The 27,447-nt window shown below is 36.6% G+C and overlaps 1 protein-coding gene across 2 annotated transcripts in view; it reads left to right on the top strand.

The window, feature by feature from the left end:
- The first annotated feature begins 2,163 nt into the window (after positions 1-2,163).
- The window catches only part of LOC139963507 (uncharacterized), a 112,364-nt gene continuing 87,080 nt past the window's right edge, over positions 2,164-27,447 (top strand). Inside the window, exons 1-4 of one of the 2 annotated variants that reach the window (XM_071964331.1) lie at positions 2,284-2,309; positions 3,093-3,128; positions 23,611-25,786; positions 26,903-27,034. In XM_071964331.1, coding sequence (XP_071820432.1) covers positions 2,292-2,309; positions 3,093-3,128; positions 23,611-25,786; positions 26,903-27,034 — 2,362 coding nt within the window. In that variant the 5' untranslated portion in view covers positions 2,284-2,291. Of the gene's footprint in view, positions 2,310-3,092; positions 3,129-23,610; positions 25,787-26,902; positions 27,035-27,447 lie in introns of both variants that reach the window. The other variant, XM_071964332.1, reaches the window with a different exon arrangement.

The raw sequence follows: 27,447 nt of genomic DNA, 5'->3' as shown, positions 1-27,447 counted from the left end.
AACACATCATTGGTTCTTCAGCCGTTTACTTTTGATATCCCAAAAGAGATGAAAATGATGACTACAAAAAGATGGAATTCTCTACAATGATAAATTATGAAATCGACATAACATATAGGCCTAAATGGCTTGTATACTATAGTGGGCCTTAGACTATATACTAACTTATTGCTTATACCAGGATATCAAGATTAATGATATCAGGGTTGTTATGAATAAGCCAATATGATCATAACGTAATATATGCATTGTGCTATACCTTTGGACTGCCGTTTCCCGTCAATGCAACTGCTCGGTGGAGAGTGAGGTTAATTTGCATATAGTAATAACAATGCGGTGAAGAGTAAACTTTCTGACAAGTTGCAGTGTATATCTTATATTTAGTTGCGTACATTATCCATATTTATGAATCTTAGTACTGTTTTCGTTGCGTAGCACATTTGTTGCGACATCTAATTTCTTCTTTGATTTAAAAGTAAATGTCTTTGCATCGAGACTATGGCCGTATAGGCTATACCTACCTTTCTGGGGCCAGGCTCTTGAAAGTGTCGTCTGCATGTATTGATAACTCATATACAGGGAGACGTTGTCTGACTGGCATTCATTGTAACAGTGTTACGTCCTTGAATGAAATAAATATTGCCTTTTAGTATATGTGTTATAAAAATTTTAGTAATATTTTAGACGTTTCCCCTTTTTCCTAACATCTTTTAGTCTATGCCTATATATCAACATCCAAATGCATGCTTAATCATCCAGTATATTACTACGCCAAATCGGTGACCTATATTGTAACCAGGTATGAATTTATTTCTCTTTTGCAATCACTTTATGCTTCATGGTAGGCTAACATATTTACTTGCATTCGTTAATGCTTTGTCTATCGTCAAAGGCTCATCAAAGTTCATTGGTAACAATTAACGCTGGCCACAATGCTGGGGTCAGGTAGTGTATGCATGTGTGTGTTATTATTATTTTCGGGTATGGACCGGGGACAATGTTGAAAACATTCGTGTCTGTTTGAGGAAGATTGGCACAACGTTTCTACCAATGATAAAGTTCCGTTGTTCAACGTTGGGGAGGAGGAGGTCGACTATTAGCTCAGGGGTTAAGGAGTGTTAGCTCAGTGGTTAACGCCGGTGCCTTCCAATCATAAGGTCCCCAGTTCGAGTCACTCCAAGATTAATGTTTGTCGTCCAGTTACAGAGTTATTAACAATTGACAATTCATAATCATGGACGTTAACAAAAATATGAATCTAAGAGACTGACTTCGGTAAGCTTGCGGATTTGATTAGCCGCGAGTTCCTGCTTGCAGGAGGATCTAAAATACATACATACATTTTAGGATTTAATTCCATTGCTCGTCTGATAAACCATACTTTTGATGTCCAGTCAAAGAGACATTGGAAGTAACGATCGTAAACACAATACCATACGTACCAAATGTACCACAGAGTGACGTGAGCGGTCTCGAACTGTCCATCAAGTCATAAGTGAGGGAATTTGAGAGCAATTAAGTTGATTCCAGGGCCCATTGTGCGCGGCTTCATTGAAAGCTATAGGTGCAATGGCAAATTCCGCACACGGAACAGGACCGCAATTATATTGATATTGCTTAATATTGGCTAAAATATTTTTATTTCATTTATTTGTTTTTTTCACATAAATATTACATTTTGAACCCCTAAAGGCTTAACCATTTAGGCCTATGGTTCTTCGTTCTCAGTTCCAGTGTCCGAAGGTAGGGCCTACTGTATATATATCCAATGGAACAATGTACCATCCCGCAAGCTAGCAACAAACGTCTGGCAGTAGCCTTCCTCTGTTAGTAACTCGAAATCACAATAATGATCATAGAATATGCACCTGTAAACAATGAACAATGTTTAAACATTGTGGTTAGATATTACTGATCGAAGAATAAATTGAAGTAGGCTGACCAACAATTAGTCTCTTCCAGCTAGTTCATCTTGCGCAGGGGACTGTTATCATCATAGCCGAGACGGCAAAAGACGTCTTTAGATATGGACATTATACATTCACATAGCCAAAAACTAATTTCGGACCTGTTTACAATAATGGTTGCATACTAGTGAATGAAGGTCATTAACCTTTTGTATAGTAATGTTAATTGTTAGCTTGATACATTTTGGAATGTTACCTACTTCAGGGCGTTACTGCTACCTTTCCCAATAAAAAAGATACTTATCAGAGTTACCCTGAACTTCTTTTTGTCACGCGTTGGGATTTCTATTTCAACCGCATCACTCAGTGAACGTCTTTGGGAAGATGGCTTCCATCGAAAAGGTTAGTGGTTTTGTTCGCAGTGTTTGGCTAATTTTTCGTTGTAATCGGAACATTTCTTTCCAAAATCAACCTAAAGCAATGCATTGTTGTATAATAAACTTCAGATTTCACTAACGTTTGAGCATATGTGCCCATTGGCTTTTTAGGGTGAAAATACCTGTTGTAGCGTGTTTGATGGTTGTAGGGTTGAGTAACATCAAACGTAACGCAGGTAGCCTATACTAGTTACGTAGCGTCCTTGCTTCCTGTTAACCCAACTTTTCCAGCAAATACGCTATTTTTTGAATTTTTTCATAACTATTTGTTAGTTATGTTCGACATTGAAGGCATAGTAGGCTAAATTGTTACTCATCAAGTTATTTCATTAAAGATTAGTGGGAAAACATAGCGTTCGTAACCATAGGTGAGTTTGATGTTACTCCTTCTTTGCCGAAAGTTCATGGAAACTTCAATATCTGTCGAACTTTTGCATTTGAATGTTAGCAAAGATGGGACAGTTGTGTCGTTCCTACGAGAAACAATGTCTGTAAATCAAACAAGCATTCCATAATATAGTTTCTGCAGTCCAACCAAGGTCAAATGTTATTATTTAGTGGTAGCTAAGTCATTTGTTTTTCTTTTCTTGTGAAGATGTTGATGTCCAGATTTTCAGTGAATAGCCTACCCTGATCTAGCAGTTGCAGTTGTAACACCAATGTAAAACAGTCATGATTTTGCTTGGCTATCATATTTAGTGACCGGTAAACAATGATTTATGCGTCATATTTGTTGTTTTCTTTGCAGTGTCGTAATTTCAATTTAAGAAGGGTGGTAGAAAAGGTATGTTATTGTCATTGAGGAACTATCAAGTTTACACGTAACGCATGCAACACTATAGCTATCTTGCCAGAAGCTTGGTCTTTGTTATCCACCTTATCAGTCTTGAACTATTGAGTCCGATGTTTGTATCTTTGTTTTGAATCAACACCAGTTATCATGGAGAAAGTTGTGGAGCATGTGTGTATATGAGTGCAATTAGTACTGCTAGCACAGCTTCCTGAGCTATTCGTAAGCATTTAGTGTGGTGGTGTTGTGTCAGTGAGGTCGGGGCATGGTATTTGAACAAAATTGTGACCTCCTTTAGATAAGAGTTGAGAACTCTGTCTTGTGATTTGAGCAAAAAGTGATATACAGTTATGTATTACATATCACAGATTACGTATCATAATTACGTGTCACGTGTTACGTGTCACATATTACATGTCACATATATAACATATGACATATATCTGTATGTTATCAAAGAGGATGTCCGGCTGTGTATCCAATCAAGTATTGAGCTCTTACTATTGCCCTCCCAAATATGCTAGTTATTCTGATAATGGTCACCCATGCTCAGATTTCAAGATACATTTACTGCCCCCCTCAAACTACATAGTTACCTATGCTGAAGTAACCAATGGTCTATTTTAATGATTCTCAATGGCCATCATAGCCTCTAGGAATTTAAACATATGTCAAAATTTCTAGCAACTTTAAAGGTAGTCTGTATAGGCCCCAAATTATAGCATGATATAATTGCTAGAAGCTTTCAAAAAGTACTTTCCTGGAGGTCTTTACTCTCCAAATTGTTCTCAGACATTTATAAGGAACAAACAAGATGACTGAATGTCCCAAGTGAGGAAACTTTCCTCAAAGGTTGTGATAAAAATTGTTTAAAAATTTTGACCAAAGCTGACCATATTTGAATATCTAGCATATTTGGGGCCAATACAGCATACCTTTAAGCATGCTAAAACATTGGTGGCCAACACAGGAAACGAAAAATCTATTTGGCGAGCAAGAGTGACCATTTCATTTCATTGATGGTAGTTAGGAGTACATAACTATCAGCTAAAATGCAAATTGTGCTTTCAAGACAATGATAATGATATAGTTCCTTTAAATACTGCCGTACGTAGCTTTTTGTGTACTGTCATAAATAACAACCTTTTTAATTATGTTATCTTGATATTGGCATTCATGCTGAATTTGAATGAAAACAACCATAGATTTCCCAAGTGGAATATAATTTTCTAGGGTTTAAAGCGCAATATATCATATTCCTTTAGAATTAATGTCTTGAAAGTGTGCATCTCTAAAAAAAAAAATGTCTTTAAAATAATTTTTTAAGAATTTGAAGAAACATCAAATTTTATGCAACCCTTCAATGAGAGTGTATGTCATGCTAATGAAGTTTGTCATTTTATGAGACTTCAAAAATACATACATGTATGTATAATAAAACATACTTATTCCACATGGATTGGAAAACTTGCAATTATGAAGTAAATATGGTATCAGTGTGTATACCCTGCCACATTGAACAGTGTTTGAGCTATGTTAATTTTAAATTTTGTAAGGCTTTCATGATGGTCCTCCTGCGAGCCATCTTGTATGGTAAATACTGATTCAAAATGGCTAAAAAGTCCTCAGATATATACTTTGGAGAACTTGTACTGTGTGTAGTTTCTAAGAAATCTCATTTAAGTATAGAATAAGTTATTGTCACTAAGCAATAATACTTGGGTCAGTGCATTAATAATCGAGACCTGTGCCTAAATATAAATCAAAACTTTTGCAGAGACATGTACATACATTATTATGTTCATACTGTACTCATATAACATGTAATTGGTATTGTTGAGCTTGAAGCATAAACACTTTCTTTGTTTTTTAATTTGTTTGAATAGGAGTGGTGGGGGAGGATGCAGATAAATGGACTCAAACTACATATGAGTAACATACACTTTGAACATATTTAACCAAATGAATCACGCAAAACAAAACACATGAGAACGGACCTATATTTTTGCATCTTTATTCTAAACAAGTAAATGCCGAACTGGTCTAAGACGATACATATTGGGGTATATATAGAATCTGGTATAATGATAATGAAGGTCATAAGGTCAGCGGACAGACCAATAGGTGGTTACGAAAAACCCTTGGGAGACTGCATCAGAATACAAGAACTTTATCAATATACTACAAACAGGAACTATAAATAGAAACCCCAATTACAAAATGTCATCAGGTTTCTTAAGAACATTTTTAAAAGTCCTCGACGTTATGTAGCATGATGTTGCATCGCTTTAAGCTCTTTTTTATAATGATAACAAGGAAAAGCAGTAAATTATGAAAATAATCCACAAAGAATATATCAAGTTAAAATTTGAAGGAGTATTCTGGTGGACAAAGTCGCATGTTTTGAAACTATTACTTTGGGAAGACTACAGTACATCCTGAAGCTGATAGTCACATCATCGTGGTATTAAAAATGAGTTAAAGAAATGTTATGTTTATCTACAAGAGAAAATAATAATTAATACATTATATTATATTACATGATATTACATTATATTACATTAGAACAACATGTATTTTCGTGAAGCCTTTATGTCAGAGTATATTGACAGCTAAACAAACATTGAAATCAACAAAAGAATACAAGAGGGGTCTACTATGATCAATGTCTAAGAAAAGTCACCTTCAAGCAAAATCGACTGTCCAGAAAAGATATTATTGAGCATGGTCGTCACCTGACGAGATCGTGGTATATAAATATTGTCTTCCAGGCCTGTAAATATCATTTTGTGTCAACAGAATATTCCTGTAAAGGAAATGGTTTTTATCCCATGGAGTAGCCTTTGGCCTAGACAACATGGTATTATACAGCAGTAAGCATTTCCTTGTCAACTTATGTACTGTTTCAATTTCACTGTGTGTACACAGTATTCACACAGGAAGTCATAAATATTAGGTGTTTGTTTCTCTGAAGGTATGTTGGCTTTGTTGCCTTTAAAAAGCAGCTTTCTTTGTTGATTTCACATTACAAACCGGACATTTTTTATCCTTAAAAATGATGAAAATGTAGATTCTTTACTGTAGATTGACTCTAGTCAAACTAATGAAATTTAAGTCAGCCATTTTGGAAAACATTCAGGTTGCCCTTTCTACTCACCGTACCATCGTGAAAAGTGCATGGGAGATTAATGTTAAAGTCTCAATGTGTGTTTGCCAAATTTTACCTTTGACCTTTCCAGCTTAAGTTACTTCCCTGAAAGCTCAGTGAAAATAACACCGTTCTATGCAATTTTCATATTAATAATCCTTATTTTTATTGAGTTATTCATTGTTAAACATTTTGAAATAAAAATAAAACATTTTGAGCTGAATAAAATTTGCCAGATCTTTTAACGAGTCCGTAGATTCTACAAACTTAACTCAAAATTTGAAAGCCCCGCCTAACAGATCATGCGCCAATCAAATCTCTCTGTTTTGTTTACAACCGTTAGGCCTGTGTGCTAGCCTGTGTTAGTGCATTCTCTTGAATAGTATCTGTCTTTTGGTCTTACCGATGTAGCTTGCAAAATTGTGCCATTTCCTTCCATTGCAAGGAATAAACTGGTGTTTTCAGACATTTCCTCCGTGAAATTGAGTATAAAAAGTGGCCGATGCGAGTATCTACAGGTAATATTTGTGTAATGAACATGCTGATATGGGCAGTCACAGTGATTTTACGGTAAATCATTCACACCATGAGGGCAACAGAAAATAAATTTCTTTTTTTTGATTGGGATAGCTTTTCTCCATTCAACCCACCTGGTCAGAGTGCATTTAGAATAAGAAATATTGAATCTGCTTTTAACCATTGTGGGAACTCTAACAATGTTGTGTATAACTCCAAGTTATCCGTTTATTTTTTTATCTTGGTTTGAAAGCTTCCATTAAGTGTTTCTCACCAATTCTGGCGTTTTCTGAAGTTATGTTATGGTCCCACCTACTGTAATTTCACTCATCACACTTGAGACATCTTCTAAGATTTTACCGACTGAATGTTAATTCATGGTTAGTAAATTATTCCACTCAACTCATAATCATTTTGTTGCCATGATACTTTCTCATCTAATACTTTATTACATGTATGCCAAAGAAAAAAAAATCAAATTTTAAAATTTCAAAAGTTTTCCGACTTTTTTATTTGAATAGACTAGTTATTATTGCAATACTTTCGAGATTCTTTTTAGAGTTACAAGCACTTAACAGTTGGTGTTGTTTAGGTCCACCAAAAATCTCACCAGGAATGATGTAACAAGGTGTTAAGTGGAAAGGTTAGCGATGGAAACGATACAAAGATTACATTGAGGTGCGTGGGACACAAAATCTTTTGCACCGCACTAAATGATAGTTTCTCCCCCGATACCATTGTGAAAAGTTAATTTTTACCAATTACTGTAGGTATGCTAGCTGAAGGATTCTTCGTTATTTTTACATCCCTTGTATGATGCCAGAGTAGTCAAAGGAAACTAACATTTTTTTTTGTACAGTAAATATCATTATGGAGCTGCACACTAACTGAACTGTGACATGTTTTTGAGGAGTACCCTTGTGCTTGTCATGCAAGAAAGTAGATGTTTTGAACTTGAGCCCGGTTTGCATCATTGAGTTAAGGGGATATTCCAGTGGCTAAACGTTATTGCTAAAACTTGTATGCATGAGGGGGTCAAAGCCACAATCCTCCTAGTATTTTGGTACGGGGAAGATGAAATGAAAACTTCAGATTTGGTGATATTATGTGCATTCATTTGGCAATGAAAAGGAAAAAACTACAAAACGTAGTTGTGTTGCTCTAAACAGTGGTTTTTGTAGATGTTTTCCAAAGATTGAATGTTTAGGGGTATTCAGTTATACAGTACAGTATGTGACTGTTATTGTACATTGAGCATACGGAAGCTTTAATGCGAAGCAAAAGGGCACGATCTGATTTGTCCATGACCGACCCTCACGGGTAGTCTTGCTCATATATTTACTCTGGGAAAACCCTAAATACCATGCCAGTGCAGTACAGTGTGCACAACACTTACAGTACAAGTTGCAGTTGACGTGCGTTCATCTACTGTATCTCATTGTATCAAACAACTTTAATAGTGAATGCGGTCAAAGTTTGTGGCTCAAGTCCCCAGTCTACCTACTGTAGGACTCTCCCATCTAGAGCACCAAACTTACCCAGTTTGATACAAACCTTTTAGCACTGCGTCCCCTGGTCCCACATCTGGGCCCACTTATTGTACTCGGTGCTCATTGAAGGGATTGACACAATGCCTGGAGTCTGTACTTGTCCTTGTAGACGACGAGTACTTTATCCCATTTAGTTTCCCTCATGCCTCTTGTCTCACGTCGACAGCTCTGCAAACTTCATGTAATGAAGAAGGTGGTTAACTCAATATTGTAGAATTAACAGTATAAAAGGCCAACAACACCTCTGTATAGGACCAGGCATATAGTACTCTAAAAGAAGGACTTGTAGATTAACACTGGGCTTGAAATGTTTACCAATTGATAAATGACATTTTGTTTCACTATGTATACAAGGAAGTTCCAACTTATCCCATGGAGGACCATTAGAGAAGCATGTCATTTGACCCAGGTTAACACACCTTGTCTGGGAAACTCTTACAACTATCGTTATATATATATATACATAATAATATGCAATACATTCACCCACTCATCCTATAATAAAAGGGTAAAAAAACAATAATAAACATTTTTAAATAGCCATTTCAGACAAAGGTGAAGCACAAACAATTTTTGCAGATGAAACTGTATTTTAGTTCTATAGAAAAGGAAAGTTGATATATATGTTGTATATATGTACAGTAGAAGGGCTCAATGTCCAACAACATTACAAAATTCCATCCAAATCACTTCCCTTCATTCAGTTGCCTGTAGCTCCTCTGAAATGGGGTTAGCGGGGGAAGTGTATATACTGTATTGCTCTGAGGGTGGCACATTTTCTCAGATCATAATTTTTCACAGATCTCGTGAAACGAATCACATCGACCCGACTCCCGTCCCGATAACTTGTTCCTTTGCCGAGATATAAAATTCTTGAGATTTATCCGCTTTATTCAAATTTATTTACAAGGCGTGATAATTTGTGATGTTGTACACAGACAAGACATCCCTCTGTAAAATTGAAATGATTATATAATCTCGGAATATGATTCAATCCTGTGACGGGATGTTCTCTTTGTTATAATGGTAATGTGTGATCAAAGAAGTTCATCTAAAACGGTGATTTTGCCTATATGTAAGACTGTCCTCCTCATTGCATGAGTGAAAGATGATGATAAGGAAACAGATAAGTTTACTGTACTTGTCCATATGTGATATTGCCAACATTTGAGCAAGGTACTGATCCAAATAAACTTGACCCCAAAAATTTGTATCTCAGGCTCAGCGAAGGATTGAGCAATCAAGATGGTAGCGTCGGACCAAGCTGTCTCTTTTTATTCGCTGCGTGATATTAAAGTCTGGGAATTTTTTAAAACTGTGATCCATTCAAACATCTTGTGATGCTAATATTACAATATAGTTCTCATTTCTAGAGTATAAATAGCCTTATAAATGCAGACTAAACTGAAATGTGACATGTTTTTGAGGACTACCCTTGAAGTTGTCATTCAAGACAACGGATGGTTTAACTCGAGCACGCTTTTCTTCGTAGTGGTAAAGTCTGTTTATTGAACACGGTTAAAAGCTACATGCAAAATTACAAAAATGTAGGCCTTTTACTCGCCGTTATTTGAAATGAAACTCAGTCGGTCAAGCTTGATGAACTCCATTGGTATGAGATTTTAGTATTAAACAGCATGAAAATATTTATCATTATGAACTCAAAAAGAGCTTGCTTTAAAGAGATGTTCCTGTGACTAAATTATTTACTTAAAAAAGAAAATTGCTAAAAACTATTCTGTTTCAGGTCAAAACCACAACCTCATGGCATTTTGTATGGCGAGTGTTTCAATTATTTGGTGATGTTTTGTTCATTCATCTCCTGGTCCATGTACCCGCACTCGTTATGGCGATTATGCCTTTTCTGTCGCTGCGCCTTCTCTTTGGAAAGAACTCCCATTTCACGTTTGCGACTCTCCCTCCCTTCGTATTTTCAAGAGACAACTTAAAACATTTCTGTTTGATTTCTAGTTTCTTTTTTCCCTTGGTTTCCTTTGTCTCTTTCCTACTTTGTAAAGCGCTTTGAAACGCTGTATTAATCGCTATATAAATGTAATTTATTATTATTATGATTATTATTATTATTATTCATCTGGCAACATCAGATATGTCATGGCAAGTACATTTGTAAATGTTTTGGTATTTCTTCATAACATTTATGGTATCCAGAGAGGAGTATATAATATTGCTACCATAAAGTTCCACTCTCTGAAAGCATTGTGGGGATGAGGCAGTTAAAATACTGTAGGTTATGTACATTCAGTCAACCATATATCTGAGGTTAGGGACAAGTTGGGGTGTGCAGTTAACTGTGAAAGCTTTATCTCTTTAACTTTTACATTATCTGCAGTTAGTATTAATGTCTTTCAGGATTAATGTAGTCAGGATTAATGATGGCTCTTTTTCAATATAGCCAGATTTTAGGAAGGGCACATGAATAACCAAGCAAGATTGCAGTGGTCCATGCTAGTGTTAAAATGTGCAGTGTCGAGAAACCTTTAAGAATATTGCAAATACTGAAGATGCTGCATGGAAAATTTTTTTCTTTTTTGGACTGCAGTTAATAAAAATAACTGTACAAAAGATGTTCATTTGCAATATTTGGTATGGGATTATAGAATTTCTTCATCTGTAAATGTGGGTGTTTAAAACTTGGCATTTTCTACTGGTGTACAATGTGAGGTAGCATACAGCGATTAAAAGCCCCATTGACTTACACACTAAATCACAAAAGTAATGCGGTCTCTACGTCTAGATAGAATTCTCACTAACTAAATGCTACCCATCACCGGATAGCTGACAACTTGGCCTTTCATGGCACCATCAATTTTCTGTATCATGACCATGAAGATGTTTTGCTATCAGAGCCTGAAGTTTTCATCACTTGTAAACAAACCTCTTCACTCAGTAGTAAACAATTTTCGTTCACTGCTCCTGGGAGGCCTAAAGGGGTCTAAAATTGCCTCAATTGAACCAAATTTTTGCACCGTATGTATTTCCATTCGTGTTCTTCAACATGCAAGCCACAAAAAACCAGATCCTGGTTGATAACAAATCAAAAAGATGTTCTCCTGCTGCATTTTGGCACTTTTCCTGAGATAGGAGAACATCTGGGTGGATTGATATAGACTGTAATAATAGGAGTATGTCACCTGCAAGGACATGTTCTTGCTGACATGTACCAAACTTGTAACTTTAAAATAAAAACAAATCCCAAAAATACAAATTTTGGTAGGTTTCCTGGGAGCCAAGAACCAACAGTGAGAACTGGGATATTTTTGCAACTTTTGAAAATTATAAATGTAAGGCTTTAACCACATTTCGCTATATTAAAAAAAAAAACAAGAAAAAATAAAATAAGTATTTCCTGTGCACTGGTATGCTGATTGCAACATGTTTAACAATTGTTATTAAAATGATTTAAATTTATGATAATTATATTATTTTTAACTTTCCACTTCCTCAACTTACTGTACATTGTGTTCCAGTTAGTATTGTGTTTATGCACATAATAATACAACTCTGTCCATTAGTCTGTTTGTTGCATTTCGGTCTCTATGGTCATCCATTGCCCAGGAAGGCTGTCACTTGTGTTAACCTACCACTCAAATGGTTTCCTGTGAAGGGAATCGAAAGTGAACTGCATGAGATAGAGTATCTTTTTTCTATGTCTTTGGCTTTTCTCTGAGATCCTGTAATGAGGTTTCCTCATATGTAAATCAAATCAAAAGTAAGACGATCGAAACCAGAGAGACAGAACTTGCATGTTCAGTTCCGATCTCATAAATTCAGAATTGCTTTTGAGGAAATAACTCTGTAGACTTCCCAGCTAGGGTGTCAAAACAAGGGAAGAATGAAAAAAAAAAAATTGCCAAATCATGACATGATAATCTCACAAATGAATATATATATATATATGTATTTTAGATCCTCCTGCAAGCAGGAACTTGCGAAGAAGCCTCATTGGCTTATCAAAGCCGCAAGCTGACCGAAGTCAGTCTCTTACATTCATATTTAACGTCCATGATTATGAATTGTCAATTGTCGACAACTCTGTAACTGGATGACATACATTAATCTTAGAGTGACTCGAACTGGGGACCTTGTGATTGGAAGGCACCGGTGTTAACCACTGAGCTAACACTCCATGTATATATCAGAATTGTTCTTTTGATTTCCCACAGAAAGCACAGCAATAAGCAAAACATTTAAATTCAGACTTTTTACAAGTGTTTTAAGACGGTGTAAAATTAATGCCAAAGGAGGTACTGGCAGCAAATTAACTCTTGCTTTCACATTGTAGATTGCTAAAATGCAGCTGTGTGTTGCCAAGCCACGTTGTTTGATTAGGCCCATGATGTTTAAAAGGTTAATTTCTTACATAAAAGAAAATTGGTGTTTAACTACAGCTGGAACTGAAAGCATCTTATATGTATTTCATAGTCTAAACAATATCATCAAAATCAATGTTTTGCCTTGAGGAAGGATGAATCACCACAACAATGTGACAATTCATTGTCTCAAGTATCATCGTATTACAAATTTGTCTGTGCCGTTGGATATCATCCAAAGCTGTAGTCTGTGTGATGTTAGATATGAACATATTTGGTTTAAGTGGGTAAAAATTGGTAAGACTACAGTATGAATGAACAATGATATCTAATGATCACCTGATCATCCCTTTAGATCATTCCTTTAAAGCAGCATTCCAGGTCAGTGGATAACAAATTGATAATTTCTACTAGAAATGTAAATATGAGGTGATATTCTCCTTATTTCTTCAAATAAATATGAGGCAGGTGATATAATCTCCTTATTTCTTCAAATAAATAGAAACTGTTTGTTTGTCTTATAGAGTATTCCGGTCACCTTTAAAACAAAGCTGTGAGGGAATTGCTATAGATTTGAAAAAAACCTATTTTGTTTCATAACTTTGCTACTGTGTCTACGGTTCCCTTCAGACAATGTTTAACTTCTGTATATTACATATTTATATATTGATGTTCCCACTTTTGTGTATAATATTCACTGTAAATCATGCCCGAGTTAAGATTCTTTTGGGAAATTGGGTTCTTTCAACCTTCCAAACTTGAGAGAGTGTTCACTGGTGTTTGTACATTTGTAATAATTGCCACCATAGGCATTGACAGTGCACATAAGCTTACCCATGATTCCTACAGTGAGCCACAATAGGCCTACTGTATGATTCATTATCTGATTGTAGCCGAGCTGTTAACCAGGAGCTCAGTTGAAGCTATCAAACAGTATACACAGTGCAAAACACATACAGCACTGTGCATGCCACTATTAACTTTCTTTATTGAATAAGGGTGCACCAACCATGTATAACAACCTCTTCCATGTAAATGCATGCACTTAATAATTGGCATGCCAAATAACTGTCAGCATGTTTCATGTTCTTCATACATGTACTGTATGTAATATGGGCATCTACAGTAAGCTTATGATACAGGCTTACATTTGCATACTTGCATTAAGGCATCACATGTACAGTACTGTATCCCATGTCAATTTTCTTAATTGCAATCAGTGTTAGCATGGACAGAAAAGTAATGCTTGCTTATTTCACACTATCTGTTTATGTGTGTGTTAGATAATCTTGTATTGTTTAGTAAAACTCTGTATCATTTGTTTCAGCTTAAGTATATACTGTAATTGCTACACAACAAAGTTAAGAATTGTAGAATGCACAGTGAGCAGAAGATAAAAATTCTGTGTAACTACATACATGTACTACTGTTCACTAATATAAACAGTAATAGTAACAGTTACAGTAACAGTAACAATAATAATACAGATACACACTACAGTAACCAATGTGAAAGTGGGATATTAGTAACATGGGTGAGTCACAAGTTTCATCAACAACGGTATTCCTTTAAAAATCAACAGTATATATCCCAGTAATTTACACACAAACGAAACCTCCTAAAAGATTTCAAAAGTTCTTTAACAGAGGTTGTGTGACCTTCCAACTTATTTCCAGATGTTGAGAATGGTTCAATAATTAGATAATTTACTAAATTAAAGGAAATTCTTTGTGGCTTGCAATTAAAATTCTTGTTTGAGCATGAGTGACCATTATTGACATTCTAGCATATTTGGGGAAGTTGCTAACGACATATATTGATCAGAAACTTGTTTCTATATACAGTATAAGCCACTTTTGTACAGTCTTGTAGACTTATTGTATGGAATTAGCATTGAAACACAAAACAGGTCAAAATTCTTTTATTTAGTTAGGTAGTTATTTCACACTTGAAAGTTCTTAAGTTGAATAACATAGAGAAGTCATAGTACAGGGGTGAATTGTGCTCAAAACAAGGTACGAAGTAACAATTAAACAAGAAGAAAAAGAAGAACGTAAAGAGAAGATTGCACCCTCATACATGCGTCCACTCCTCCCCTTTATTGTGGGATTTTAGTTTCTCCCCTACCTTAACGCACCTACTATATTATCCACTGGATAGGTTTCCCTTAGGCTAACATGCTGCATGCTGCAAAATGCATTCCAAAAGTGTGATAGTAAAGGAAACAGGATACGTACATTTAACGCAGCTCTAATTTTGTCAACAATATTTACCAAAGTTAACAAATATTTCAAAAAATAAAATTGGAGTCGATGTCTCTTAGACATCCTCCTAGTTCGTTCCCTCCTCCAATGCAAGGTTTAATGAGTAATTAATATTTATCATTCCATTGGTTATCCACATATAATAATATTAATTGCTTGTAATAGGCAATGTGAACAATTTCATGTTCTTTTTTAACCAGCCAAGTTATAATACAAAGTGATATCAGTAGATCGAAAATAATATGAATTGGCTTAATTAAGAAAGTTGGCTTAAAATTTTGCTAAACAACTAACACTATCATACAAGAGATTTACGTAGTCTGTGAGCAACAAGTAAAAGCTTGACAAGGCATGAGACAGTTAATGAGATGTTACCGTTCAGTAATTGTTCATGTTGTAATACCGCCACAATGGCTTGGTCATGAATGTAACTTATGTACAGTAATAATATGTATAGTAATAATATGTACAGTAATAATATGTACCGTAATAATATGTACAGTAATAATATGTACAGTAATAATATGTACAGTAATAATATGTACAGTAATAATATGTACAGTAATAATATGTACAGTAATAATATGTACCTTAATAATATGTACCTTAATAATATGTACCGTAATAATATGTACCGTAATAATATGTACAGTAATAATATGTACAGTAATAATATGTACAGTAATAATATGTACAGTAATAATATGTACAGTAATAATATGCACAGTAATAATATGTACAGTTATAATATGTACCGTAATAATATGTACAGTAATAATATGTACAGTAATAATATGTACAGTAATAATATGCACAGTTTGTTGTAGTCATAACACAACGAATGTTTGAATGATCAAGCAAAAGTACAACGCCTTCATACTAGGATAACCTACCATACTGTACTGTAGACCTGTAGCCTTTCGTATAAGGTGAACCTACCGTATTGTACAGGTAGGTTGCTTTTCATATTTTTAGGTGAACCTACCGTAGTGTAGGTTACTTTTCATTTGAGGTGAACCTAGCGTACTGTAGGTTGCTTTTCATTTGAGGTGAACCCTACCGTACCGTAGGTAGTCTTTCATATGAGGTGTACCTACCGTAGTGTAGGTCTCCTTCATACAGTATGAGGTGAACCTACTGTACAGTACTGTAGGTACAGTAGCCTTTCATATGAGGTGAACCTACCGTAGTGTAGGTCGTCTGTGATAATAACCAACTGCAGTATAGTACAGTATAAGGGATGCATGTTATTGCCATTACTACTGAGTCTGCCTAACACTCACAGACTTTATCAACTTAACTTACACCTTTGTGTTGTGAGATAAAATAGTTGAATGTTATTACTGTATATATAGGTCAGTTCCATAAATCACTGAAGGGTGTCTAAGTTTGCATGATTACAGCACACAGAATCAAACACACAATAATCTACCATTGTGATAAAATAAAAAGGTGATATTACAGTATAAAGAGTTCTCCACATTTTATATTATTTTATGTTTATATTTTATGTAATATTTGTATATAATAAGTATCTGGTATAATCAATGAACATTTAGTTTGTCTTGTTTCTTGATATTTAATATTGAATAAAAAGGACCTAAAATAATTCAGAAAATGCCTAACTGATAGGCCTTCACTGTGTCTTGGGGACACACTGAAACTGCCACATTTTTTGACCACTTATTTGAAAATAGAACCTGTAAGTAGTTCATCTACAGTAGTACAAAGTCAAATGTATGGTAATGTAACTAATTTTGTTTGTTTTGAGCAACAAATGGCTTGAACTTTGACTGTGTGTGTGACCATTTTAGATCTTCCCAACTTATTTTGGAGCAATAGTGTTGTTTCCCTTTTGCTATGATTTTACTGTGTTGTGATCTGAAGTATTATGTTTTCTCTTCAATGTCAGACTCAATTATGTAGTGTGTTTAAGGTTTTCCATACTGGTCACTGTTGTGTATTCTGCACAAATAAAATATTAAAATATAATAATATATTGCTACAATGTACGACGTATACTTGTGTAAATTGTATGTATTATGAACAGGATGTAGTTTATGTGTATGGTATGACTGCACACATTGGTGTAATTTCTTTTGTCTATAAGATCTTCCCAACTTATTTTGGAGCAATAGTGTTGTTTCCCTTTTGTTATGATTTTACTGTGTTGTGATGTGAAGTATTATGTTTTTTCTTCAATGTCAGACTCAGTAAGTAGTGTGTTTAAGGTTTTTCACACTGTGGTCACTGTTGTGTATTCTGCACAACAATATTGCTTGTACATACACTTGTGTAAATTTTGGGTATTATGAACAGGATGTAATTTATGTGTAGGGCATGACCGCACACATTGGTGTTATAACTTTTGTCTGCTGTTGTTTGGTATCAATTTATCATATATTACTCCACCAACGGCTGTGTATCTCCACTACCATGAAAGGCAAATTATCCTAAGTTAGCGCGACCTGCTGTATCGATTTAGAAAAACTTAAGATTTAAACACGTCAAGGTTAATGCTAATTTTGAAAGAAGTCATAAGATGGAATAGATATCAAACGAAGATCAAATTCTGTCAGGGGCAATGACAAAGTCATTAAGAACTGAGATAAAGTAAACGAAGATGCTTTAATTTCAAGCACGTTTCAAGAACATCGGCAAAAGCACCAAAAAGGACTTTATCATCCGGCCAAAATTTTAAAGATATATTTTGCATTGGTCAAGAACACATCCTGTCATGCTGACCATAACGTCTGATATATACTCCGACAACTGGATTTACTGCACTGTACAGTGTAAACATGTGGATAACACCATGCGACCACTCCTAATTGACAAGTTGATCAACAGATTAATTATGCAAAATGGAAAGTTTGGAACAGCCATCAAATGTAAATGTGATGCATATACTTACATATGTCTTCATACATTATTATGATGTCTACATAATTATATGTCTCTATATATACATAAATGTACTGTATATTCATGTGTCTTCTGTAAACTGTTATGGGTTAGACACCAACAGACCGTGGTCAATATCCAGTGCAAACTGTAGCTGAAATTATAACCCGTTACCTTAGACTGACAGTCGGCAGTATTCACAACAAAAACTCACCAAAAAGTTACTTTCGCAGGAAAGTAAGTTTGTATGCGACCTTAAAAATGAGCAACGTTCGTTAGCAGAAAGCAGTCGTCGTGTCTGCTTATGAGTTGTTCCGTGTTCTGGGCTCCGTTTCAAGACTACGAGGTCGTGACCTCTATCGAACTAGGTCTGGACGGTTGAGTCTTGTAAGGGTCCTTTTGGGCATTGTGTGGCCGGCTGAAGGGGGTAAAAATGCTGGAAGTGAATTCCTTATATAGTGAGAATTAGTGTCTTCCTCATACAGATAAGTGTCAAATTTATCTACTACTGGAAAGTTGTATTAGAAACCTACCAAGATTGATCAAAGCAAAGCAAAAACACACTAAAAAAAAAAATAAAGTGTCTGCAGGCCACTTCTACTGTATGTCTACTGTACATATGAGGTTTTGACATTCAACACTGATATACCTGTACATAGTCACCAGCGTATCGTGTTTGAGTGTGTCAGGTTTTTATCTGTTCATTTGCCATTGATACAAATGGTTGTTGAAAAATATCTGTGATGTATGTTTGTATCGCCTGATGCAATGATATTAATATTTAAACCAAGACAGATATTTTTCTCTGGTAGAGAAAGCCTTTTAAATTAATTTTGCAGGTACTAGCGATAAACTGTCATCAGTTGGCCAAATCTACCAAGCATTATTTCAATATAAGATTTGAGCTAAGATCCTAGGTTTCTACCTGCATGACTGTTAATCAGCTTGTAATTAATCCATTCTTTTGCCATTATTCCTTCGTCTAGACATTATTTTACATATCGGCAACTCGACTAGTATATATTTAAGCTAATGACCTGCTTTACATTTTTCTGTATATCACAGGATTTTAGTATCAAGTAGAATTGAAAATGTTATCCAGATTATCCATGCCTTAAGCTTGTAAATTAAAGCAGCATTCTTTATTTGAATACTTTAGTACTGTACATGTACATGTAGCATTTATATGATCATTTCTGTTCAGTGATTTCATATTTTACTGCTTGAGAAACATTTCAGATACAGTTTGCCTAGGGAGTAATTGATGTTGACCCTACATGTGAGGTAAAGATAAATAAAGTGCTGTATAAGTTGTCTACTAGTTAACATGTCTACTGGATAATGTATCAAATTAGTTTGTTCATTTTGATGTCTTTTGTGTGAATTCTTATTGTTCGTGGTTTGATAAGGTCTGACGGTTGGCTCCTTTAATTTGAACCTTGTTTTATTTTTCAGCATTTTTACTAAAACTTTAAAGAGTTAATATCCCTGTCATATATTTTTCAGTTTGCTTTCTTGCCTGTCAACTGTACACACACTGATTGTCAAGTGCAGTGTGATGCTATATATACTGTATGATTCCATACTACTGTATACTGTACATACAGAGGTGTGTAGGCGTGTAACAGGTCTTCCCTGTTGTACACACAAATCAGTGACCTCTGAAGCTGAACACATTGAGTGTGCAGTAGGCAGTATAATATATGCATGCCTTATAGCTGCCTAGATTCTAATTGGACTTTCTGATTCATGACCAATATTTCAAAGATATACTGTACATGTATGCTTTATAATTAGCATATTTGAATATTCATAACTTGCTTGTTCAATTGCAAGAGAAAGTCATGCTAAGAATACCAGGATGACATTGTTAAATTTGCCATGTGAAAAAATAAATAAATAAAGAAAAAGAAAATGTCAAGAAATATAGATTAAGGTATTTGAATATTACTGATACTAAACAATCATATTTATCAGTTTAAGTACCAGTATAAGCACCAGAAAAAAAAAGATGTAAATGACTGAAAGGAACATTTAATTGCAATGCTTAAAAATACTCAGATATGGGATTGGGAAGGAATACCTGCAAAGTAGTATTCTTAAAAGTAGTGCAGGTGATGCTCTGATGTGCTGCAGGATACATACAGTATGCAGTACATACTACTGTATATTGTACACAAAATGTACATGCAGTCTTTAAAACTGCTCACTGCAAAGGTTTTTAGTAACCAGTCACAGTATAAACTGTATCACAGCAATACCTTAGCAGTTGTAGAACTAGTTTAGTAACTAGTTACAGTACTGTGTATACTGTATGTCAGCAGTACCGTAGCAGTTGTTGAACTAGTTAATTAACCAGTTACAGTGTATAGTGCATAACAGCGTACGTAGCAGTTGTTGAACTAGTTTATTAACCAGTTACAGCATATACTGCATAACAGCAGTACCGTATCAGTTGTTTAACTAGTTTAGTAACGAGTTACAGTATAGACTGTATGACAGCCGTATCTTAGCAGTTGTTTAACTAGTTTAGTTACCAGTTACAGTATAGACTGTATAAGAGCTGTACTGTAGCATTTGTTCAACTAGTTTATTAACCAGTTACAGCATACTGCATAACAGCAGTACCATATCAGTTGTATAACTAGATTATTAACCAGTTACAGTATAGACTGTATAACAACTGTACCATATCAGTTATATAACTAGTTTATTAACCAGTTACAGTGTACAGTGCATAACAGCCTTTACCATAGTAGTTGTATAACTAGTTTAGTAACCAGTTACAGTATAGACTATATAAGAGCCGTACCGTAGCAGTTGTTTAACTACAGTAGTTTAGTTACCTCTGTTTACAGTAGTTTGCTCAGGGCATTGTCCAATGTGTGTAAACAGAATGAGATGCAGTAACTTTTGTCTCTGTAAATATGCAAAGCTGGCTGTGCACTTTTGTTACTAAAATTATACAATACTATGTCTGCAATTTCTGAGAGGGTCATCCATTTTGTTCGTTTGGAAGAAAACAAACCGCAGAGTTGGATCATTTCTAGGTCATCTGTTACAATACTATACGATGGGCTTCTAAACCCATGTGATCTGAAGAAATCTGAGCAAACCAACACTGTTCGATCTTACAGTTACCGAAAGTAGCCTCTTGCATTAGGACAACAAATTTAACCTCACCTACTCTTCTATGTGTTATTCAAGATAAGGTGGCAATACTTTAGATCATATTAGGATACCCTCCTAGATTTTTCCACCAAAGTAACTTAAGTAGAATTTAAATGGGACGCAAAACCAACCATCTTCGGCTGATAATATTGACAGGGACCTTTGTCAAAAACATCTCTCCCCAAACAGCTAAGGAAAATCTTGTTCCATCTGGGAGTTATCCTAGTTTAAATTAGATGTCTGTGTCACTAGGATCCAAAACCGTTTAAATTTCTCCTTTTTTTCCCCCTTTTTTTTCATTTCTCAAGGTATATTGTTACTACTGTAGTTTGACACTGAAACCAATACCGTGATTAGTACATGTTTCAGAGGGTTCACTATTTTAGATTGAGCATATGCAAAACTCATATCCGTTATGGAAAATATAGATTGTATTAAATCAATAAAGAGAAAATATGAGAAAGTGAAGAACATTGGGCTCGATAATGTCATATTTAGACTTGATCAAGTCATTCAGCTTTGTGTGTGTAGAAATATTACATCTGTGAGTATCTCCCAAATGGAATATGATTTCCTTGCAGGGTAAGCTGTTTGAATCTTTTGAGGAATTTGCTTATTATTATTGACATCTTCACAGTTACTGATACAGTATGAGGCCAACCAGGCTAGTCCCTTTAACAACTGTAGGGGTCCCAACTGATTTGTAGCCGATTAATGGACCATTGGACACGCTTTTATTTTGACAACTTAACTTTCAGTTCTAGCGTCAATGCTGCTTTCATTGAAAGACCCATGATTGATCGAGTGTCTGTTGCAAATGTATATTTTGTGCAAGTTTCAGGGTTTCTTTTTCCTTTACATATTATATCGCTATTTTGTTAGAACTTTGCCATTCTACCTGTCAGAAAACTTCTGCAACCATATCACGCAAATCGCAGTTTCATGAGATCACACAATAAATTACTCTCTGTGGAAATCGCTCAAATCACTCATGGGGGAAAAGAGCTTTTGCTGCTGCTGCCCCTTCTCTGTGGATAAGCCTTCCAGAACATGTAAAACACAGTCCATCTCTTGCTTCTTTTAAATGCTCTCTCAAGACTCATCTGATGAAAACTGTTTAATTGTTCACTGTTGCCCATTTTGCTTGCATTTTTGTCTTGTACTATGCTTACTGTTTATTGTTTTGCTGTCGCACTGTTTGTGTCACTGCGCCATGAGCGTCTTTTTTTGACGGATACCGGCGCATTATAAATGTCCATTATTATTATTATTATTATTATTATTAATATTATTATTATTATTATATGTCAGTGTTGGGACTCAATGCATATTCAGTACTTTAGTGAGAATAAAGACAACAAATGATAATGTAATCTAGCAAACAGAAAATGTGAATACAATCTCTGTGGACCAATTCCTCTCTTGAAGTGGTAGAAGAATACAATTTCGTATTCTTCATTGCTTGCGCGAAGTTATGGATTCAAGCAGTCTGAATCTCTACCTTCACAAGTATAGTTCTTTCTATTTTCTGTGGGAATGTGGTCATCCCATCTATGAAATCATATATTCTAGATTGATAGAACTATAACCAGTGAGCAAAATCATCACGATCATCATCACAGTGATTTCTGTTAAAATAGCAGGAATATCCTTACTATTTCGAATTTAGCGTGTACCATCATACATACTGTACAGTATGTACATATATGATTAACTTATATATGCGGTATGCGTATTTGTGAAAGGAAGTGTTCTAAGAATACTCATGACTTAAGAAAGTAGAATACGCCCATGCCAGAAAGGAAGTAAAATAAAATAAAAATAGAAAAATATTAAAAATAATTTAAGCAAGAAATAGAATAAGTGACGCAACAAAATGTGTGTACTTCTGAATACACACTTAACAGAATGAATGAACTCAAATACAATGAGAGTTTTAAATCTAACCAAAACTAAAAGTTTGTCGGGATCAATACGTCAAATAATGAACTGCATACAGGCAGTCTCTTACTAAAGAGAACACAGATGGGGAGGAGAGAGATGAACATTTTTACGGGTCATCGGTGAAACCTCAAATATGCCAGATAGTAAACTATTGGTATTTCAAAATTAAAACATTAATGAGCATTTCACTGCCACCCCTTCAAACGTTTTGCTTTAATGGGACAAGTTTATTTTCTGCACAAGTACAGTAATGAAGTAAATGTGTGCACAATTCAGCTTATTTTTTAGAACATTTAAAGGTGTACGCGTAATTTCAGAGTAATTTACATGACTCTGCACGTAGTAAATTTTGTACCTGTTTGTGATATTCGGGTCGTTTTTTTCCATGTTTTGGGGGCTTGTCCCACAAAATAATCTCCATCTGAAAATAATGTGAAACTTCACATAGTTTGTTGTCCCGAAGGAAACCAAACTGTCCAAATTATCATCAGATATGGAGTGTTGATTGAGCCGAAAAAGAACAGAAACGAAAAATTTAGCAAGAACGATCATTATTCATCTCATCTGAGCATAGTCTGTTGCAACAGTGATGATCTTGAAGGGTGCACACTGATGTTATTAATAGCATTTTTGTTTGGTTTATTGCAGAATGTAGAAACCCAAGCAGATGTCTCTCAGCCAGGAGCTACCAAACCTTCTGAGCGAGAGCTTTCCGCCGCTTTAGAAGAAGCGACCAAACCTGTTGACATGTCTGTGACGAAGGATGCATCGAAGGAGACGTTAGAGAACAACAACGAGTCAGACAGACAAACAGATCAGCCATCCCAACCGGACAAGCTCATCGCTCCTGGAAGTGCCAGGAAAACCGGCCGGCCGGTCGGCAAGCAATACGTCGAACATCTCCTGGCCCACATGAAGAACCAAGGCCAGAGTCTCTCCGACCAAAACAGAGAGGTCCTTGAGGCGGCGGGTGGCTCACCGGAAACCGCAGAGGTAGCAAAGCCAAACAAACCCAAGGACAGCGAAGCGGTCGACGTAGGAGATGGCGCTCCTGCAAAAGTGTTGGCTCCTGTCAGAGCCCTTCCTGTGGCAAATAACACTGGAAGCGCAGGTGGAGTACCCGTCCTCTTGCTGGTCAGCTCCCCCACGACGGTGCCTGCTACCGGGAAGCAAACAGTGCTTCTAGCTACAGTTCCTGCCCTGTCTACCAACGGTACTACTGTGGTGGCCAGCTTGCCCACCAGTATCTCGATGGCGAGAGGATCGGGTAACGTCGGTGCACCAAAGAGTAACAAGGGGGACGACCTTGCATCGCCCCAACCAGCCTCACAGATAGACTCCAAAGGCCAAGAGAAATTAGATTTGTTACCATTGGTAGATCCTAGGCTTGCTGTAGTCCAGGCCTCAGAGTCAGAGGGTACTACCTCACAATCAGAGAACGAAGGAGGAGGGGAGGAATCGACGGAGAAGAAACTGAGAAAGGGGCGCAAGAAGAAGAAGAGGAAAAACCAAGGTGAGGTAGGAGAAAGCCAGGCTGGCCAAGATGGTGAATCTGATAGAATAGTAGAATCTTCGAAACCAGATGAAAACAGGACAATGTCTACAGAAGATGCGGAGAACCAGGTAGTAGTCGCCCAGGCCCACGATAACTCACCTCCGAAAATCACAGATGCCACAAGACCAGCTGCACTAGAAGGAGCAAAGGCCAGCGTCCGAGAGGAAGGTTCGGTAGACACTGCAAAACCTCCTACCCTGTTGCCAGAGGGCGATACTGCAACAGCCATGTTAAACCATCAAGAATCCTTGCCGGATTTAAAGAAGGTCAACGTTGGAGTCTCTGAAGCAAGTACCGTAGGCCACAGCCTAGAGCAAGAGGTCAATACATCTAACCAGAGGAAGGAAGGTGACGTTGCTACTAAGCAACCCACTGCTGGAAAACTTATACAGCCAGTCAGACCAAAGAGGAAGATCAAGCACAAATTTTTAGAGGCCTCCGACCGTTACGAGTCTCTAGGGAGAGCTGCTCACAGGGGTAGGAGTGGAGGCCGCTCGAGAGGGATGAAAGGGCTAGCTGCCAGGAGGGGTGGCAGAGGGGGTAGTCTGAGAGGTAAAAATAAAGTAAGAGGGAGAGGAAAACTGAAGCCAAGGTCCAAGATCAGGGGAAGAGGGAGATGGACTCATCGTAAAGGAAGCACCGCCAGGAAGGGTCTCCCAAAGATGGAAGTCAGCGACGGTTCGTTGCAAAGTGACGAAGGAGTCCTGTCTCCCCTGGTCATAAATATCTCCAGCAACCACATTCCACTGATGGATCAAACAACTCTGGCGAACGAATCTCCTGTGAAACTTGTCAGGAGAGGGGGATTCAGGGGGTCAAGGAGGAGGGGTTCCACCGCTAGAAGCCGATACAAGAATGTAGCCAGGAGAGGACGGGGTGGTGGCATACCACAGACGTTGAGCCGTGAGATTCCCGAGGCAGTCGTCCTCAACGTGGACAGTCCCATGTCCGGTATCGTCGCCAAAGATACGACGACGACACATGTGCCAGAATCGACCACAGACTCTGTCATCGACGTGGTGACCAGAGAGACAATAGAGGAATCTGCTATTACCAACTCTCCTCCGAGTAAACCCATTCAGGAATCCGAAGTGGACGTCGTCGTGGTGGATGCGGACGGACTAGAATTTGACCCATCGAAATACCCGATTCCCTTCGCCTGTTTCAAAGGGAAAGCCCGTAAATCTGCGAAGCCTAAAACCAATACTCACTTTGGTCAGCACAAGAGGAGAATGGGTGGTCTTAAGCACAGACGAGGATATGATTCTGGTGAGTGTATATGTATGTATTTATATATCTATATCTATATATTATATTTGATTTGACTGCATATACTGAGGATTCAATATTTGATAATAGGTTGCATCATCACCTGTTAGTATTCAACATAACTCAGCGCTTTTATTCGACATCCATTTAAAAAGATGGAAACGGTATAGACGATAAGTAAATGCACTCGAGGCATTATTAAACATCACCTGGTGTAATGATGCAACAGTTGGTATCATTAACTCAATATGCAGTATGCTCCAAGTCTATGAGGCTTATGCCATAGGAGTAGGTCTCTTAACCTATCTATCCGTCTGTACAATTCAGTTGAAAGGTGTCCCATCCTCCTGAAATATGAATTCGATTGATATGTACTGTTTTCGAAATGATAATGTTCTGAAGTCAACATGTTTTGCAGCATTACTGATCTGGATCAAACAGGTGTGATGTCATAGAAGCACAATAACAAATTTGTTTGTATGATTTTTCTTTAAAATTTCAATTTTCTCAAATTTGTACTTCAAAATTGGGATGCTTCTCGGTATGAATAGACAACCATCATCGGTATATTGTTAACTTCACATCCCCTTAGGTAAACTCGGAACTCTATCTGATCCAATGTCAACAATATCACAAAACATAAAGTATGACAAAGCAGGTTTGCTGTCAGTGTGCTACTATGACATCAAACCTGCTCACTTCAAGTTCACATACTGTATCGTACAAACTGTGACAATTTTAAATATCAAGATCTTGATACTGTATTTTAGGAAATTGATGCAAATTTATATATTTATGCTTAGAATGTGTTCCTTTCCATTCAGACTACAGTAGATTTTCCTCTAGTACAGTAATGTACAATACAAAATAGCCCTGTACAGTAAAGTATAGTAAAGAACTGTACAGAACAGTATAGTGCTTACAGTACTCAACAGTCCTGTACAGTCCTGTACAGTACTGTACAGGACTGTTGTGTACTGTACAGTACATTACACAACAGTCCTGTACAGTAAATTACTGTACAGTAAAGTGAAGCAGGAGGTACTGTACAGAGACGAAAACCAACTATTTTCATCTCTCAAGATGTCCATCTCGGTCCTCTTATTCATCCCATAGATTCAACTGACCAACTAAGCGAGGGCAGCATGGGACCACCATCTTCAAAGCGATTTCAGCGAAGCAACAGCGGTTCAACTTTTGCGAGCGGTGACTCAGAAGATGACCAGGAGGTTCAGATGTCTCACACAGGTACAGCATTTGTGTTACATTTTAAGTGTTTGGCAATCACTGGTTAGGCTTCACTCCTCTCCTACTGTACTGTACCTGCCCCATTTCAACAGATGCACACCTCCGATCCATCTGGCTTACAAAAATAAGTACCCTTTTAGCACCCTAGTGGTGCAAGCCCTGCACCCATAGTATAATCCCAGTTCACATTTCATCATGTTGTGTACTCCTAGCATTTATAGTAAAACCCTAAGTGTACATTTCAAAGCGAGTTTTACCAAACATAAAGATTGTTTGACAACATTTGCAACAAGTTCTGAATCAAAAACATCGCCATTCATTTATTCACTCAATTTTCGCCAACGATATCAATTAACATTTATTCCATTCCTTTCCAAGTTGTCACCAAGAAACTTATAAATCACATTCCTGGG

Source organism: Apostichopus japonicus, chromosome 22 (genome assembly GCF_037975245.1).
Source record: "Apostichopus japonicus isolate 1M-3 chromosome 22, ASM3797524v1, whole genome shotgun sequence".
Classification (NCBI taxonomy): Eukaryota; Metazoa; Echinodermata; class Holothuroidea; order Aspidochirotida; family Stichopodidae; genus Apostichopus; species Apostichopus japonicus.
The sequence above is the reverse complement of the archived record's forward strand: the minus strand, read 5'-3'. Positions and strand labels throughout refer to the sequence as shown.